This window comes from Apodemus sylvaticus, chromosome 12, assembly GCF_947179515.1.
Source record: "Apodemus sylvaticus chromosome 12, mApoSyl1.1, whole genome shotgun sequence".
In the NCBI taxonomy this organism is placed as follows: Eukaryota; Metazoa; Chordata; class Mammalia; order Rodentia; family Muridae; genus Apodemus; species Apodemus sylvaticus.
Genome location: NC_067483.1, coordinates 87,167,654 through 87,187,295, shown reverse-complemented (window position 1 = coordinate 87,187,295; position 19,642 = coordinate 87,167,654). Strand labels below are relative to the sequence as shown.

The 19,642-nt window shown below is 42.6% G+C and overlaps 2 protein-coding genes across 3 annotated transcripts in view; both read left to right on the top strand.

Annotated features, from left to right (window-relative positions):
• Ahctf1 (AT-hook containing transcription factor 1) overlaps nucleotides 1–12,573 on the top strand; it is a 56,709-nt gene extending 44,136 nt beyond the window's left edge. For both annotated transcript variants that reach the window (XM_052201129.1, XM_052201128.1), the window contains exons 32-36: nucleotides 2,347–2,552; nucleotides 3,952–5,653; nucleotides 9,784–9,917; nucleotides 11,314–11,390; nucleotides 12,130–12,573. In XM_052201129.1, the coding sequence (XP_052057089.1) occupies nucleotides 2,347–2,552; nucleotides 3,952–5,653; nucleotides 9,784–9,917; nucleotides 11,314–11,390; nucleotides 12,130–12,325 (2,315 nt within the window). In that variant the 3' untranslated portion in view covers nucleotides 12,326–12,573. The remainder of the gene's footprint in view (nucleotides 1–2,346; nucleotides 2,553–3,951; nucleotides 5,654–9,783; nucleotides 9,918–11,313; nucleotides 11,391–12,129) is intronic.
• Nucleotides 12,574–12,658: 85 nt separating this feature from the next.
• The window catches only part of LOC127697837 (kinesin-like protein KIF28), a 45,148-nt gene continuing 38,164 nt past the window's right edge, over nucleotides 12,659–19,642 (top strand). The window contains exons 1-2 of the mRNA XM_052201131.1: nucleotides 12,659–13,545; nucleotides 18,715–18,906. Of these exons, the coding sequence (XP_052057091.1) occupies nucleotides 13,462–13,545; nucleotides 18,715–18,906 (276 nt within the window). The 5' untranslated portion in view covers nucleotides 12,659–13,461. The remainder of the gene's footprint in view (nucleotides 13,546–18,714; nucleotides 18,907–19,642) is intronic.

Sequence of the window (19,642 nt, the reverse complement as noted above, 5' to 3'; positions counted from 1 at the left end):
CAAGTATCAAAAGAAACTGTAGTTTTTGGTGGGGGGTATAGAATAGAGTGTATTCAGGGCATGGGGAGGGGGGTTAAGAGGGTAGTGGAGGCAGGCAGAATAGACGAGTAGAGGCCAGCCCTGAGCATGTGTGGGCGCGGTGTGGGGCAAGAAGGGAAGAGAGGAACAAGAGTAAGAGCAAAGACACTCTTAAGAATAGAGACCGTGATGAGTTTTATAAACATACTTTCCTTTGAAACATGAAAAAATAGCAAAATAAATTGCCTGTTTATAGCAGTTTATTCAGGAAAATCAATATATTATGTAAATCAAGTTTTTAATATAATCACTTTGTTTTATACAAACATGAGAATGGTTGGTTTTTTGGGGGTGGGGGTTGGTTTTTCAAGACAGGGTTTTTCTGTATAGTCCTGGCTGTCCTTTGTAGACCAGGCTGGCCTTGAACTCAGTAATCCACCTGCCTGTCTCCCTATGCTGGGATTAAAGGCGTGTGCCACCACTGCCCTGTGGTGTCTTTAATTCTGTGGGTTCACAGTTGGATAGAAGGAAAAGCCATGGAATGTCTATTCTCTGATAAACTTCATCTCCTTAATACTGTACTTTGATGGCATTTTGTAGATCCATACCACCACTGTTAACACCTTTTGCCTGTCACAGTATGAGTAATATCTGGGGCAGGCTTGAGCATTTTATCTCAAGATTGAGAATATGATATACAGGAGCTGGAGAGATGGCTCAGCAGTTAAGAACACTTGATTGCTCTCCCAGAAGTCCTGAATTCAATTCCCAATAACCACATGGTGGCTCAGAACCCTCTGTCATGGAATCCGATGCCCTCTTCTGGTGTGTCTGAAGACAGAGTACTCATATACATAAAATAAATAAATCTTAATAAAAAAGAAAGAATGATAGCACTGTGTAAATTCTAGGCCGTCCCGGTCTACATGCCAACTCCAGTGCACCCAGGACTACATATAGAGACTGTCTCAGAAACAAATAGGGACAACAACAAGAAAGTAAAATGGAATCTGTATTTTTTGTAAAAATCTAGGAAAGATTCTCAACATGTAAAACCCAGCTTACTCATTTTTGGCTCTCTTGTTACCAATTTACACTGTCTTCTTGGATTTGTTGTGCTTTGGGAAGAAGAGATATTAGGTGACTACAAGGTACACAGATCTGAATGAGATGGCTTTGGTTTTGTAAGTGCTATTCCTTGGTATGTTTTGTCTGAAAAATACTGTTTTAATGTAAAATGTGTATAGTGGTGCTTGGCACTCAGTAAAAGCTAATACATTTATAGCTAATGCTATTTGCTATTATAACTATTATTAATCATCAGTACATTTAAAGTATTTAATTCTTTTCCCTAGCAACACAGGACATTCTGTCCTTTAGTATTATATCTTATCATTAAGTATGTTCTATATTGTACTTCAGTAGTTTTTGGTAAACATTTGATCACAATGTTTTTGTCAGGTGTTATTTCATTAGTGGCTGTCATATTTCTCTTGGTTAGACCTAGCTTAGAAAGTCAAAGACCACCCACAACTTCTAATACTTTGTTTTTTCCAGTAAAGATTAATGTGCTTTGTATATTAAGAAGGGAAAGCGGGTTATGGTGGCAAACACAGGTGAAAATCATCTCTTGTTGAATTAATATTTACAGTCTAGAGGTATGAGCCCATTAAAAAGTATAGGGGCATTTAATCAGGTTAAATGTAGACACCTTTTTCCCCTCTTGAGGTTATCATGTTTTGTGTCATTCACAAATGCCAAGCCTCATATTGACATAAAACTTAGACAAGAAGAAGAACATGATGATTTCCTTTTTAATTGGGGCATAAAATTATGACATATCTGAGAAAACATCTGTACCTATTTGGATGATTGCTACCAAAAGAAAAATGCCCATCCACTTTATAGACAACTGCAAAGTCCAGATTGTGGGTTTCCTATAGGATTCTCCTAATGAGGGTGGCTAGTTTTCTGGCAGTCTTGAGTCCCCTTAGAGTAGTTATCATTATGGTAAACTTTGACAATAATGACAAGAATTGTATTCCAAGAAAAGCCAAGTGGTTCAAGTATGAAGTTTTTCAACCGTGTTTGCCTTTGTGGGAAATGTACGCTATTGTTTCAACTGATAGGAAACAGTTGAAACTACAGAGGAAGAGCCACAGAAAGATCTTACTTACTCCTTGAGACATTGCAAACTAGTTTATTAAGATAAAACTCTTAGGTCTAGGTAATTCATTGCTTTTTGAGTTGTATGAATCAAGCTTTTTGTTTGGAATATAAGACATTACTCTGGTTTTGTTTTGTTTTGTTTTTTTGTCTATTTTTCAGCTATGGCCCAGATGGTTGAAGATGTTGAGAGCTCTGGATCCATCACCTCCAAGTGCCCTGTTCCCTCTGAACGTAGCCTTGACCAAAAGCTAACATTGAACTTGAGAGAAGATGAGATAGACGCTGATGTGCCGAAGGAGAGTGCTGGCTTACCAGAAGAAAGACCTCAGATGTCTGCTGGTCCTCCTGACACTCGAGAAATTCATGTAAAAATATTATTGTTTAATGCTTTATAACTTTTAGTATTGTTGGACTTTAAAGATGATCATTTAAACTTTATTTGCTCATTTGACAACAAATATTTAAGATCTCAAAAAAAGTATAAATATTTTGTGGAATTAAAATAACACAAACTTTAAGAGATTGGTTTTTATGTAAAATCAAAAGATTATATTAAGGCACAACTTAGCAATTTTTTTGTTGGTTGTTGCTCATTTGCTTTAAATGGAAGGATTTTTGTTTTTGTTTTTTAAGCTGTCAGTAAACATTAACTACTAGAGACATTTAGACCTCATTTGTGATAAATGGAATAGTAAACAGGATCTCCCTGCATATCTGTGGGAGAGAGACACTAGAAAAAGATTTATTTTAGTACTTGATAGGACTTTCTGCTTTTCCACAGTCTTATAAAATCCCTTTCACTATTAAGGGAATTGAGTAAATGGAATTAGGAATAAGAGCTATTAACTCTTCTAACTCATAAAAATCAATCGTATGGAATTTGGGGAGTTTATTAATTCATAAATTCATCCACATTCATCTTTATAGAAGTATTCTCCCCCTGAAATAAATGGCACTGAATTTCCTATTTCTAAAGTTTGGAGGCTAACAAATCCATGGGAGTAGTGTAATGGGACTCCTCATTTCTAGGTCGGGTCCAGTCTGCCAGTTCACTATTTGGGGAGTGGGAAAATGTCTTTGTCTAGGTGGGTGATAATGTCTACCTTCTTGGTCAGGAGATCTCTCTGTTACTCTCTACCTCCTCCTTTTTCTCCCCTTCCCTTACCAAAAGGTAAATGCAAGGACCATTCCTTCTTCCACCAAACCCTTGCAAGAGAGGTACTGAACTTGAAAGCCTTAGGAATTTCATGGTTTATGCAGCCCCAGCAAAGGGAAGAAGATTGAGTCTAGCCCAAGGGAGCTTATGTAGGTGAATTGTTCTTCAACCTTATGGGGATCATGCTGTGTAGAAAGTGTGGATAGTTAGGTAATTTGGGGATTATTGTTTGGGGTTGTTTCCTTTTCTCTGATTAAGTTTTTTTCTTGGTAAAAGAATAAGTCTTTACTTTTCTTAGAATTGTTAATTTAATGATTTTCAAGATTTTGTTAATGCTGTCTTTTTAACTAAGAAAATGTGGGATTTCTAGTTTAATTCCATCCGTAATCTCAATCTTTTTTTTTCTGTATAGTTATTTTGATTAAGGTTTCATTTCTTAAATGGATGTTTCTTGAAGTTAAACCCATTAGCATATGCCATAAGTCAAGTGTAGTTTATATTTTAAAATGGACACACAGAGAGTAAGATGTCATTAAAATCCTGTGTGCTTTAGATCAGAATGTGCCTTATAATTCGTTAACTAGTTTCTTACCTTTAATTCATTTTAGCTAATTGGATGTGAAAAACTTGAAGTTCAAAATTCAGAAGAAGAGGCCAAGAATCTTTCATTTAATGAGTTGTATCCCTTAGGAGCACATAAACTTCAGTGTGCTCTCGATACTATTGAGCAGCAGTTCTGTGACTTGCCTGACGATAAAGACTCTGCTGAATGTGATGCCGCTGAAGCAGATGGGGAGCTCTGTGTGGCTCAGAGCAACTTCACCTTGATTTTAGAAGGGGAAGAAGGAGAAGTTGAGGCAAGTGACTCTGCCGCACCTAATGTTTTACCGAAAGCGACCAACATAGCCACCAAGGAAAAACCCGTGTCCAGCCTGGAGCCCCGTGATCAAGAACATGTAACAGATTTGCCACCTGCTGTGAATGCTACCCATGCCCCCCACAAGGTAGAGACTTTACCCTATGTGCCTGAACCAGTTAAAGTGGCAATTGCAGAGAATTTGTTGGATGTAATTAAAGACACAAGAAGTAAAGAAGCAACTCGAGTGGCAGCAGATGAAGCTGTTGATGTGGACAGAGCAGTAATAACCCCAAAGGCTACCCGTTCGTCCAGGTTGACAAACTCTACACTGAAGACTGTTAAGGAACCACGTGCAGAGACTGTAAATACCAGCCAGCGTGATGACGTGGTTTCCTCTAGAACTCTCACAAGAAGGCAGCATGCCCTGAGCCTGAATGTCACGCAAGAGCCATCAGAGATTGCTACTCCTAAGAAGAAAACTAGAAAAATCAAAGAAACTCCTGCGTTTTCTGAAAGTTCCTGTTCTGACATACAAGTAGCACCTGAGAACCAGCTGACAGCTCAGAGTCCTGCCCCTCCTAGGAGAGGAAAGAGGAAGGACATTAGCCAAGGTGCACTGGCAGGCTCTGGTGCTGTGGAGCAGGAGCCTCAGGGTACACCAGAAAGACTGAGGCTGAGAGCGCAGCCACCCGAGCCAGCAGCTGAAGAAACACCTTCCAGAACAAAAGTCAAGCCTTCATCTGTTATAAAGGGGACTCCTGGAAGACGTAAGAAATCTGTAGAAAATGGGCAGAGTTCTGAAATTGTAAATGATCTCAAAGGTAGTGAAGCAGCAAGTCGTGGCAGGACTGTCAAAGTGCTGAGGAATGCCAGTTTACAGGATCCTCAAAATACAGAGTGTAAACACGATGAGCACAGCGAACAGCAACTGCCTCTTAAGCGAAAGAGGGCCAGGGAGAGAGCTAGCTTGTCGAGTGAGACGGAAGAGCCAAAGCTCGCCTCATCCCTGTTGCCTCTTCAGACAGGACTTGATGTACCTGCCACCCCTAGGAAGCGTGGTAGGCCCAGTAGGGTAGTTCCGATAGACGCTGGCGGTGCCACAGCTGGCAAGGAACAGAAAAGTCCCCGGAAGAAAGACGTTCCGGTTGTCCGGAGATCTGCCCGGAACACTCCAGCTAGAAATGTGAGTACGTTAGAAAAATCCACTGTAGTGCCAAGTAAAGAAGCTGCTAAAGCGATGGCGCCTAAGAGGAAACCTACCAAGAAGTCTGCAGATCAGAGCTCAGAGGCGGGTGAGACAGCCCCGCAGGAGGCCACTGACACTCTCACTCAGTCTTCCTGGGGAACAAGGACTAGGTCTAGAAGGACCATGTTGTCGACGGACGTTTCTGAAACCAAAACTGAGCCTTTATTTTCTCCTCCAGTGAAGGTTCCAAAGAAAAAAGCAAAAGGTATTTAGTTTTATTCATTCTTACCTTTCTTAGACTACTCAGCCTAAAAATTTTGAGTTTTTTTGTTGTTGTTGTTTGTTTGTTTGTTTGTTTGTTTGAGTTAATTATTTGAGTTGAAGCACTAAATATTTTTCCTTAAAATTTGTGATTATGGGGTGGGGGGTGGGGAGGAGGTATGGGATGTGGGACAGTCGGAGGGTGGACAGAGGTAGAGGGGAATAAAATTTGGAGTGTAAAAAAATTAATTAAAAGGAAAAAAAAAGAAAAATTATAATTAAAAGACAACACACCTACTCCCCCCCAAAAAACCAAACTATCAGATAAAATTGATCTAAAGGTTTGTTTCCTAGTTGATTTCCAAATTAAAGATTATCCAGATTCTCTATGGCTTTGTGTCCATAGTCCGTTTGACATAGGTTCTATTTTGTACTCTTTTCTCTCTGTCTTTGTATCTAAGTGACTTCATTTCATTTCTCTTTAAATATAACTTTTTGTTGTGTTAAGAAAAAGTCTTATGAGCCAAACAGTGCTTGAAGTTTAAGAAAAAACATTCTTGTTATGCTAATTTAGAATAAAATAACAAACACGTTCTTTGTCATGTTAACATAATTTTCTAATAGCTGTTAAGTTTTTGCTTTTGTTTTTTAGATTTTTATATATTATTATATGTAAGTACACTGTAGCTGTCTTCAGACACACCAAAAGAGGACATCAGATCTCATTACAGATGGTTGTGAGCCATCATGTGGTTGCTGGGATTTGAACTCAGGACCTTTGGAAGAGCAGTCAGTGCTCTTAACCACTGAACTATCTCTATAGTCCGTGTTTTTCTGTTTAAAAAAATATACATTATAGACAATCAGATGACATGCTGTAGTCCGTGGACGGTCTTCCTAAGAAAGAAATGGAATAAAACCAAGCGTGGTGTGCACTGTAGTCCAGTGCTGAAGAGGCCGAGGCAGCAAGGCCGCCGTAGGCTGTATGGCAAGATTCTGCATCAAACCACATGCTACAGTTTATCACCATACTTATTCATAATCATTTTTTAGAAACTCATCGTAGAGGTATGTGTTAGAGCAGGTTCAGTAGCCTCTGTGGAAGCCAAAGATAGACCATTGATGTCTTCCAGTGAACCTGGAACTCATTGGCTAAACTGGCTGGTAAACCATTTCTGGATTCTGCTCTTTTTTTTTGCCTCCCAGCACTGAGAATGTAGACACGACTTTGTCTAGCATTTTATATGAGTACAGGGATCTGAACACAGGTCCTCACACCTTCACAGCAGACACTTTACCCACAGTCCTCTCTCCACATTCCCTGCTCCAAGATACTCAGTCTTCAAAATTGTATATGACATTGTAATTTGGTCACATGTGACATTTCATGTCACTAATACTCCTCAGGTGCTTGAACATCCTCCTGTAGGATATTTTCATGTTTTAAGGGTTCCTGGTTTGAATAGGCACCTTTTATTAGGTAGCTAGAGGTACTGAGATATTAGAGAGTCAGGGTCTCATTTTGTTTGAAGTTGACCACAGTGGAGTCATTTGACCACACAAACAAGAGCTGCCTTTCTCCTCCTTCCCAGAAAGCTTTTTTCCAGCTCTGGATTTGCCTTGTAATTTTTAACTTTTTAACCCTAAGTAATACCACTCGTTGAAATGTTTTTCAGAAGTTTGCAGAGATAGATGAGGTATTGTCTTATATATAGTAAAATTTTGTGTATGCCCTAAAAGAGGCATGTAAAAGAATAGGCCAAACATTTAGAACATGATACTAAATTCTTAAATTTCTTTCCGGTTTTTTTGAGACAGGGTTTCTCTTTGTAACTTTGGCTGCCCTAGAACTAGCTCTGTAGACCAGGCTGGCCTCAAATTCACAGAGATTCCTCTGCCTCCGCCTCCGCCTCCGCCTCCGCCTCCCAAGTGCTGGGATTACAGGCATGTACCACCACCACCAGCCAATTACTTCTTAGTCCTAGAAGTAAATGAGGACACTTAACTAGAGACTGAGGTGCTCTGGGAAAGCCAAAGATGGTGGATGTTGCTTCAGGTAACCTAAAGAGTTGTGAATATAGATTTTTATTTTTAGCAATAGGAAGAGGGTACCTTGCCATCAGTGGCCTGAAGTGTAATTTCTGCTTCTCATAAGCTGGCAGTGAAGTCTAATGCTGCTAATGCTTTTCTCTTGTTAAGAGCCGTGGCTGTCATGGGCTAGGGAGATGTCTCAGTCAGTAAAGCACTTGACTCTCAGCCTCGAAGACTTGAGTTTGAATCCCCACAATCCATGTAAAAAACTGGCATGGTCTACAGCCTGCAATGGGGAAGGAAGGGCGAGGCGGGATGCTCTCCTGTGAGTTCTCTAGGGAGCCTGACCTGTCAAAGACCCGCACCAACCAGTAGGAGGAAGACACCTGGGGACCAGCCCGAAGGCTGTCTGTCCTCTGATCTCCATGACACACTCCTGCATCTCCACAGGAGTGCGCATAAATGATCAGACAAGTTTGGGGTTGGAGTTTGGTTTTGTTGGGGTTTTTTGGTGAGTAGCGGTGGTGTTTTGCTTTGTTTTATTTGAGATAGGATCAGGCCAGCTGGGCCCCAAACTTGTGATTTCCTTACCCCTACCTCCTACTGGAACTATAGGTTTGGGGCTTCATGCCCAGCAAAAGTCATGCTAGTAAGATTTGATATCTGACATTGGTGAGTGGTTTGTGTGTCTGTCTCTTTGTGTCTCCGTGATGTGCGTATCATATAGAACTTGTTTATAAGCACTTGTATGTGCGCCAGATTGTTCTGATCTTTACTGAAATCATTGTCATCAGTATCCTCCTTTTTATTAGCTGAGGCACAGGTAGTGAGTTCAGAGTCTAGCATGGAATCTGCTGCTGCTGTGTAATCATAGTGCCATTGCTCTGAGGCTACTATTTCAAAGTCTCAAGGAGAGTCTGCATGCTGTATTTCTCTTTGTTACCTACTCATTTTACATCCTCTCTTTGCCCCTCTCCCTGTCACCCCTTCCCATGATCCTTCCCCCTTCCCCTTTCCTCCGAGCTGGTAGGGCCCCCACTTTGGCACTTCAGTTATTTTTAAAATGTCATTTGCATGTAGTAATTCTGTATATTTCGTTTCACATTTTCATATGTGACCATGACATCACATTCAGCTCTCCTCTTTTACCCTTTCTCTTAGCTGGTTCCCCCATTACATTTGCTACTTTTTTTCTTTTGCTTTGTATGATTCAATTAGGGTATGGTTGCACTAGTCATTTGTGCTGTGTATAACCTCCTAATGTTTTTCAGCTTTAACTTTTATAAACTTTCTCACCCACCTACCCACCCCAGTTAGAATGAGTAGCTAGAAAGGGTGTTGTTTTGGTTTTTCGAGTTTTGAGACATGGTTTCTCTTTAATGCCCGGCTGTCCTGGAGCCCCATCTGTAGACCTTGAACTCACAGAGATCTGCCTGCCTGTGTCCCCACGGCCCAGCCTTAGGATGATTTTTAAAGTTTGATTTGCTTCTTTGCAATTGAAATAGCTCTTGCAAATAAAATACAATGTGTAATGAAAACCTCATCTAGAAATGGAGACTATATGGGATTCATTCAGCTCCTGTGAAGAGCTGAGAGTCAAACTAATGAGCCGTAGCTTTGTCCTGCCTGGAGTCCCATCCTTAGGATGTGATAGCATTTGCTTTGAACTATTCATGGACAGTGGGCGAGAAGGGGGTGTTCTGTCGTCACTTCTATCTCCTGACACAGGTAACAAGTGTGTATGCTGTGTTGTTTTTGCTGGGTGTTTTTTGGCCTTTTGTTTTGTTTTGGTTTGGTTTTTGGTTTTTTTGGATTTGGTTTTTTGAGACAGGGTTTCTCTGTAGCCCTAGCTGTCCTGGAACTCACTCTATAGACCAGGCTGGCCTCGAACTCAGAAATCCACCTGCCTCTGCCTCTGCCTCTGCCTCCCAGAATGCTGGGATTACAGGTGTGCATCACCACCACCCAGCCTGTTTTTGTCTTTCTAATGCACACTATTTCTTCCAGGATTTTTTGCTCCCATTTATGTGACTGCCTTTTGCTGTTTTGTAAGCCAGACATAGTTACAGGTCAATGTTTTGTTTGTTTCCCACTTGTCTTTAGCTGAGAACATGGAGGCCACAGCCCAGCTGAAAGAATTGGTGTCAGATTTATCTTCACAGTTTGTTGTTTCCCCTCCTGCCTTGAGGACCAGGCAGAAAAGTATATCCAATACTTCCAAGCTTCTAGGTGAACTGGTAAGCAAGGCACAAATATCTTATTTATCAAAGCATCCTCTGTGCTTATTGGGTTATTTGATTTTGTATTTGAAGTAGACTGTATACCCCAGGATTGTCTGGAAGTCATGATCTTGCCTCAGGCTCCTGAGAGCTGAGATTAAAAGAACTTTTAAGTGATTTTTTTTTTCCTAAATACATTTGTTGAAAAATAAATTTATTTAAAGATGCATGTGGGTCAGAGAGATGGCACATCAGTTGTTTGTACTAGCTGTTCTTGCAAAAGACTCAGGTTCTATTCCCAGCCCATAACCTCTAAGTCCAGTTTCTGGGCGATCCAGCATTCTCTTCTAGCTTCCCGGTGTGCCAGACATGCATGTGGTACACATGCCCCCAAAATACTCATACACATGAAATAAAAATAATAAGTTTTTTAAGGAAGGTAATTTACATTTATATCAAAAGCCAAAAAAACTTGTATTTGCTATCCTTAAGACAGATGAGCAGCAATTTTCTAGTTACCTGGTAGGATGAAAGTTGTAAAACTAAAGTGGTTGCCAGGCATGGTGATAGTCACCCTTAATCAGAGCTTAAGGCTCTCTTGAGTTCAGTTCCAGCCACTATGTGCTTAGTTCTCTGCTAGCCAGGGACACGTAGTGAGGCCATCTCAGAAACAAACACACAAAACAACAGTAATAAATGTGGCCCCTAAAATTATCTGGGTGTTTAATTGAAGAGATAATAAATTAATCAGCATGTTGAGTAAAGTCATCTCTGCCCAGGTGCCTCTATAGATACAGGAGTGGAGGGGAGAGGCCTTTCTGAAAAAGCAACAGCTGCAGGGATTCAGAAGCAAGGTCAAGGTGGTGGCTATAAGTAGCCTATGTAGGCTTCAAGTAGTTCCTGTAGGAAGCATTCTAGGAAGAAAGAAAGCCATCATTGGTGACACTATGCCTACAATATGGAGAGAACCTTGCCTCGAAGCTGAAAACATGTAAGGAGGGTGGACAGCAGAAGCATGCAAAGTGAATGCTGACAAGACAGGGTCAGGTGCAGTGTGGGCTGAGGAAAGAGAAACATTCTAGTCTAGACCATCAAGTATCTATTAACCAGCCAGAGGGCTCTATGTAGGACCTAGGGAATTCAGCAGTACTTAACTCCTTGTCTGAGTAGGATACTTTTAAAATCAGTACTTTAAATGTTTAATTACAGCCAGATGGGAGTGGTGCATGCCTTTAATCCTAGCACTCAGGAAGCAGAAGGAGGTGGATCTCTGAGTTTGAGGTCAATCTGATCTACAAAATGAGTTCCAGAACAGCCAGGGGTACACAGAGACAGAAATAGAGAAACCCTTGTCTAGAAAATCAGGAAAGTCTTAATTGCTTAAAGTTTATATTTTTAAATTTCTATCCCATAGGAGAGTGACTCTAAACCATTAGAAATCATAGAACAAAAGCCAAAAAGAAGCAGGACCACAAAGCCAAAGGCGAGCAGGTAAGCAGCAGCTGCCGCGCCCTCTGTTCATCCCCTCGAGCTGAGAGGAGTTGCTAGAAAGCATGAGACCACTTCTCACATGCCTGGCGCTTTGACATTGGTGGAGCTCAGCACTTGAAGGTAGCATTCTCCACAGAGTGAAGACATAGAGTTTATTGTCCACTTGACGTGGTTGAAAGAGAAGACAGTTAGATCTCAGAAGATAGATAGATAGATAGATAGATAGATAGATAGATAGATAGATAGATAGCCTCTTCATTAATTAAAGTTCCATGGCTATTTTATTAGTTAGCATTATTACTGTATCTGTGGCAAATGTGTCCATTTGAGATATATTTGTGTAGCGGGATTCTCATGCTGTAATTGGGCGTGACTGAATTTAATGAAAGTACTATTAATTCATAAACATGATATACTTGACTTATGACACTGCTCACATGTAAATTGACTTTGTGTATGTTCATGATACACAGACTGACTGACCACTTTCTACTGTTTCCAAGTTTGTGGCCCTCATCCCATGAGCTGAGTATCCTTGTAACAGCAGTAATTAGACATACTGTGGCCAAGTATTCATATCAGCACACATGGGGATGGGTGGGGGGTTGAAGCCTTGACTCTGCCTGCACGTCGGCCACAGCTGTCCTTGGACTCCTTGACTCCACGGCTCTGTGAAAGTGAAGCACTTGACCAGACAGCACCTTGTACCCATTCCTACTTAACTATATCTTTCTTTCAGAAACACGGGAAAAGGAAGTTCTTGGTCACCTCCTCCTGTAGAAATTAAGCTGGTTTCTCCCTTGGCAAGTCCAGTGGATGAAATAAAGATCAGCAAGCCAAGAAAAACTGCAGAAGTAGCAGGAAAAACTCTTGGAAGGGGCAGAAAGAAGCCATCTTCTTTTCCAAAGCAAATTTTACGCAGGAAAATGCTGTAATTTTTAGCCCAAGATTTTAACATGCACCTGTTTGTAAAAGTCATCAGTATTCGTGTGGATTATTAAAAGTCACCCAATTTGGATGGAAATACTTTATAAAAATTGTACAATTTTGTAAGCAAGTAAATAAGTAACTCCATATGGAGTGCAGTTCTTCTAGTCCAGGCATTTTATAATACTTCATACGTTTATATAATATGTAAATATGGCTTATCATTGGGATGTTAAATAAACTACTGTAAAGTACACACTGTGTGTCTGTTAGATTTTTGAGAGGAGATTTCTGTTTTAATTGTAATTTTATATGCTACTAGACATTTGTTTGTTTTCTTTCTTTACAGTTAAGATACTAGAACTGTCTTAAAATGAGGGTGATCAACTGTTGATTATTTTTAGCATTGCTGTTTTATAATGTATGCACTTTGATGCTGTTCCTCAGATCTCTAACCATTTCTTGTACTCATTGGGCTTTGCCTGATATTGTGTTGAATTTGCATTGTGGGCATGTGATTTTTGCCTTTTTGTAGTTTTACAAATTTTGTGTAATCTACCTCAAATGAGTAATTTTCCAGTACTGCATTGGTTTCCTATGCTGGCAATTCTTGTTCAGTAACTTAAGGACTATCTTGTCTCTCAATTCAGAGAGTAATTATCCAGGTTAGATTGACCGGTTTCACTGCTTCTTAGCAACCTCATGGAAGGATTTGAGAAAGAAAATGTAAAACAGTGCACCTGGTGTGTGCCTACTGTTGAGGAGCCCTGACAAGTTTAGACTAGCCGAGCTTGCAACTGAATCACAGAAGCCTCTTTAGTATTCAGGTTTTAAACTGGTATTTGCCACAGGACCTCAGGCACAGGTTACAGAGAATGGAAGAGTGTGGACAAATGTCGGAAAAGAGGAACGGAGCACCCTTTTCTGCAGTGTGAGTGTGCACCGTTGGTAACGGCACCTGATGGACGCCATGATGTTCATCAATAAAGAAGTGTTGTCAAATAATTTATGACAGGTAATTGATAGTGTGTAATGAATGGATGCTTAATAATTGATACCAAGAGCAGACCGCCTTTGTCAGCTAAGCTTTGGATGTTTTTGTGAGCAGTGTGTTTTGTGTGTTATTTTTCTACCAAATGGCATCATGGATAATGAGAAAATGGGGGAAGTGCCTGGGCCAAAAACAGACAGAGTGAGCGTGGCCGTGCGGGTGCGGCCTTTCAGCCAGGTCAGTCCATGCGCATTGCCTTGTCGACAATTACTGCCTGATTTTATTAATTTTTTAATAATAGTTACTGAATTTGTATTTAAGCTGCTTGTCATTTATGAAATATTAAACTTATTTAATGGATTTGTCAAATGAATAACAAAGATCTAAGCATAATTTAGTAAACGTTTAATTTCATTCCTTGGTACAAGTAGCACAATAAAAAAAACTGACAAGAGAAATACTGTCAAGTTAATAATTATTCAAACCAGTGCAGTTTGGTAAATAAAAATGTGTGGTACCTGTTTTTAATACATGTTGGGGTGGGGCGGAGATGTCAGTTGATAGGCGTGCTTGCCGACCATGCACGAATCCCCAGGGTAGCTCCCCAGCACTGTATGAACTGAGGCACAGTGGGGGTGAGGTAGAATCCCTGCTTGAGGCGAGGCAGCCTACTAGAAGCTCAGTTATCCTAGGCTGTGCTGTACATTCAAGGCCAGCTTGTGCTGCATGAAATGCCAAGAAATGTTTATCTTAAAAGTAGGTCTTGCTACATGTGGACATGTGTCAGTGATCCCAGCATAGAATGCAAAGGTAGGAGAATGGAATTCCTGGCCAGACATCAGGCACAGAATGAGGGTGTGCCAGGCTGCGCTTCCATGGTAATTTTATGGAAACACTACTCGTGAGATCTCATGCACGAGGCCACCTCTTCCCCCTGGCCGTGCCCCATCCACCTAGTCTACAGGCACCCAAGTCAGAAGAATTCAAAGATGTGGACCGAAGCCCTTCCACAGGTTCTGGAGAGGATGCTGTTGTGTAAGAAGCTTGCCACACAGTGCTGGGCTGGGCTATGCCCAGTGCAGCCACCGGAACCTGCTTTCTCCCTTTCCGTTAGAGTAGGCTTGTCTTTGCCCACTGTGACCAGGGAAGTTTTGTTATCACGTGACTGCCAGCAAGTGCTAGTTCTAAAGAGAAGTGTCCAGGCTGCTGGACAGGGCTCCGTGCGGAAGAGCGTGGCTATTGCCGAACACTCCAGTTCTAGTCTCTCCTTGCCTGGGAGCCAGTTCATGCATCTGCAAGTGGCAGCTAACTTCACAGACACCCATGGTAGGAGGTACAAGGTAGCTCCTGGAGCATGGGATGTCCCAGTGTGCCTTCCTCTGGAGACTGCCAATCCCATTGGCTCCTTTTCCATCAGCTCTACTGTGGGCCTAGGTATCACACTGGATGTGGAAGGAGAGTCTCTTGATCATGTGAGAGTTCTGCAAACTACATCTTTGCCATACAGGAAATGAGAAGTATATACTTTGTACCTTGCATGCAAACACCACATCAAGAACCAAAAGGATTTCACCTGCCATTCACCCTCCAAGGGATGTCTCAAATACTCGGAATCCTGAATCTTGATGCTTCCAGCTCGTACCCTCATGAGTAGATGGACGAGTCCGTGGTCCCTAGTGTGTCCTCTAACTGTAATCTCTGCTGATTAGCGCAGTGTCACTATAGCAGAGACTGGCCGTGCTGGCAAGTTAAGAGAACCAGGTCCCCAGCCACTCTGCTTTGTGACAAGACCTGAAATGTTCAGTTCTATGGATCTCATGATAAGGAACACTCAAGATGGCTTCGCCTAAGGTCTGGGTGGTGTGCATGAGACCAAGAGGAGGTATAGGTTCCTCTAGCACCTGTGTGAGACAGCATGGGGGGGGGTGGATCAAGTCTCCCTAAAAGTCAAGCCCCGTCTGGCTCTTGCTGGTGAGACTGTTGAAGGAAGATGAGCAAGTCAGAATCCCGACCTCGATTCTTTCACAGCCTATCCAGTCTCGTCCGGTTTACCTGGCAGCTTATACCACCTGTACTTACTGTTCCCCTCCTAGTGTTGTACTAGATTCTGTGGCTATGAAGTGTCCCCACAGGCTAGCATGGCAGAGGGCTTGCTTCCTGGAGAACAGCACTGTTTTGGGGGGATGTTGTGGCGCCTTTGGGACATCAGGCCTCACTAGCTATGAAAGCTACTGAGACTTCAGCTTGACCAGGCTTACAGTCTAATCATTGCTTCCTGATATGCTGTCAACAGACTGCCACCAGCTCCTGCCACCAGTCCCCCAAATAAATCCTTCCAAAAGACTACTTTGCTCAAGTTCTCTCACAAGCATGAGAAGGGTAACCACAACAGTGTTGGAGGTCAAGGGTCCCAATTGCCCCCTCACCAATTCTGCCTTTACATCTTTTGACTTCTTCCTTTCATGTCTTTCCTAGTATATCTACTCCTAGAATGCACTCAGGGAGCAAGAATAGCAATACAAAATAGGATGGAGGTGCTGCCCTACTTTGAGGCACACCGATACTTGTGGTACTCTGGTGGTCTTACCTCCACTTCCACCATTACTTTACATGGCCCTAGACAACAGCCTCAGCTGTCACTGGCTGGTGCACATCCAAGCAATGGGCTCCTTGTCTTCAGAGGCCCAAGGAGTTCCTTGGGAGGACTGTGTGGCCCACTCATTCTGAGACATAATCTTGGTTCCACCTCTCACAACATTCCTATTTGGGATTCCATTGACAACCTGTTCCTATGCCCTACAAGAAGCTTCATCCCCTCTGGGGCAGCAGCAGGGAAAGGTAAGAATATGCTCTGGGCTTATTTTTCTTCTGCTTAGACTACCAAGATCACCTTGGGTTGTCATTTTCCTAGAGTTCAGGAATGGAGCAAATCACACCACACCATTCCTGTTTCTACCCCAAGTGCCACCCATCCACCCTCTCTTCCTCTCATGTTTGCCTGTCCCTTGCTCTTGTCAGGTGTTGAATATGACTATGTGTGTGTGCAGTTGCTCCCAGGCCAGCACCAGCCTTGTCCACATCGTAAACTAGGCTTAGTTTCTATTCCATTACCATGATGAAGCATCATGACCAAGACAACTTATAAAAGGAAGCATTTGATTTGGGGACTCAGGATTCCAGGGGGTAGTAGAGGCCATGCCCATCATGGGAGGGAGTATGGCAGCAGGGTAGGCAGGCCTGGCACTGGGGCAGTAGCCGAGTGCTTACCTGTTGAGACAACAACTACAAGGCACAGAGAGAACCAACTGGGATGATAGGGCTTTTGAAACCTCAAAGTCCACCATGAGACACACCTCCCAATCCCAAACAGTTCAATCAACTGGGGCCCAAGCATTCAGTTAGTGGGTAAAAGAGCTTGTGCAAAGCCTGGTGACATGTTTGATCCCTAGAGCCCATAGTAGGAGAAAAATGATTCCTAAAAGTTGTCCTCTGATCTCCACACACACCATGGCAAGCACATGCGCCACACACATCATACATATACATGCATACATATACATACACATATATACATCACATGTTATATGTACATCATACACCCATAGAAAATGAAATATAAAAAGGGGAAAGCAATCAATGTAAAAAAGAATATAGAAAAATAAAAAAATTAAAAAATTTTAAAAAAATGAAATATAATAAAAATGGATTTCCTAGGTCCTTGAAATGCCTGGGCATAAGTGACTTCTATCCATGCACAGTTCCCACAGAATACTCGGGACTTCCTTGATGCTTGCCCTGAGCCAACTGCCCTGGCACACCCCTCTCATCTGTCCGTGCCTCTCATGGCCATACGGATAATTCTAGAGTGGACCGAGTTCCTTGGATCTGTTGGGCAGTCTGGATGCTATTCCTCAAGCCAGGGGGTGATGCTACTCCTCTCAGCTTCATTTCTTCTCACAGAAATGCCACTCCCATATATATCCCAGGTCGTGCTCACTCAGGAGGTGAGGCTCTCACGAACACTTGTTTAAGAGAGTTTGCTATATGTCTAGAAATGCTGCTATAAAGTCCTGATTTCTGTCTCTAGCGTCAACAGTTTATACCTTGTTAATAGTCACAGAAGAGCAAGAATCAGGTGTCTCAGCTCCTCCTTATTCACTTCCAGGGTTCTAATGACCACACCCTGCTGCGTTGATAAGGTGGCTGCTTGCCTGATCCCTCTCCCATTTTTATCCACATGAAGCTGGACATGGTTTTTCCTTGACAGAGCAGCAGCCTTCCATTTCCCTAGCATTGTGTGTGCTGTAAGTCTTCCGACTCTGTAGCTCTGTTCCCCATAGCCATTGGCCACTGGTGGTCATCCAGCCCACAACAACAGCCCCACTACAGTGGCAAGACACTCCTTGCCCCTTTGACAGTGGTACAAGTGGCATTTGGCAAACAGCTCAAAAACCTGCAATGCCTTCGGTGTATATGCATACTCATTAGGAAGGCCACAGCATCTACCACACTGGGTGCACTTCCCACACGGAATTCTGTATCCAACCTGTGTGGCCTCTTACTCCGGCTTCTCTTGTCCACCTCCTCAGTTTTCTGGTTGGCTTGCCAATTGTTCCCAAAAAGAATCCACTCCTGATATATGAGGTGCCATGAGACAGAAGGAAGTGGTAGAGACTGGGGTTGCACAGAGTGAGCCTAGCTGAAGCCTGGCCTGGGTCAAAGAAGAGAGCTTATAAATCAGTCTTTCTCGCCGCCTTATACTGTGATGAAACGCTGTGACCAAGGTAACTGGGAAAGGAAAGCATTTAATTGGAAGCTTGCTTATAGTTTCAGGGGGTTGAGTCCGTGACCATTGTGACAAGGAGCATGGCAGCAGGCATGCAGGCATGTGTCTTGAGCAGTAGTTGAGTGCTTACATCTTACTGGCAAGTTACAAGCAGAGAAACAAACAGTCTGGAGTGGGAATGGTCTTGTTGAAGGAGGTGTGTCACTCCTCCAATATATCAAAAGCCCATAACATACCCAGAGTGTGTGTGTGTGTATGAGTGTGTCTGTGTGTGTGTGTATTTGTGTGTGTGTGTGGTCTTCTTTAGAAACTTCCAATCCCACCCCTAGTGACACACCTCTTCCAACACAGCCGCACCTAATCCTTCCTATATAGTTCTACCAACTGGAAAGCAAAAATTCAAATATAAGCCTATGGGGGGCCATTCTCACTCAACCCACCACAAGTGGTCAGGTGCGGCTGTGTTGGAAGAAGTGTGTCACTAGGGGTGGGATTGGAAGTTTCAAAAGAAGACCACACACACACAAATACATACACACACACACACACACACACACACACACAAGTGACTTCATCCAGCAGGAATGTACGGTGACTCTGAATTTATAACTTGACTATAGAGAGAAAAGAACTCTGGAAGCCAATGTGTGATTTCCATGCATTCCCGGAGCATCACCATCCGAGACCCTAAGAACGAAGCGCGTGTGAAGACCTTTACCTTTGACCTGACATACTGGTCTCACGATGGATTTCAAAAGGATGAAGATGGTGCCCTTATTCCAGCTGATCCAACTAGTAAATTCGCAGGCCAGGTAAGTCGCTTAGAAATGTCAGTGGTAGATTTTGTACAGTGTGTTTCCTTGTCTAACGTGCTATAAACAGCTTCACTATTGTCCATGCCAGCGCAGGGAGATGGCTCAGTCAGTAAAACCCTTGCTGACTGAGCGCGAGGAGGACCTGCAGTTGGGATACTCAGAAGCCACATGAATGCCAAGCCTCGCTCCTTGACTTATGGTGCTTTTGAGCAGCAGGAGCTAGCAGGAGAGACTCTGGGCATGTCCTTGAAGGAAATGTGGGGACCCCTGCCGCTCTTCTCTCCAGAGCACTGTGCTTTCTGGCAATCAGGAGATGGCTAAGCCATGACACATTATATCATCACGGAATTACAGGGATGGGGCTAATTGAGCATGAGCTGAAATCATGATCCCACGCCAGTCTTCCCCTTTGTAAACTGATTGTCTCGGGTAGTTGAACAATGAAAACCGGGCTAACGCAATGAATCACAGTGAAGGCAGCCCTTTCTTCTGGCCACAGAGTGGCGAGAAACGTGAACTGTAACTAGGAGATGTACCGGGGGTTTTTTAACTTGCAGATGATACCCAGAATATGTCCCAGTGGAAGACTACACTACTAAAATTTTTATAAAATGATTCTATTCCCTACTGTCTTAGTCAGGGTTTCTATTTCTGCACAAACATCATGACCAAGAAGCAAGTTGGGGAGGAAAGGGTTTATTCAGCTTACACTTCCACAGTGTTGTTCATCACA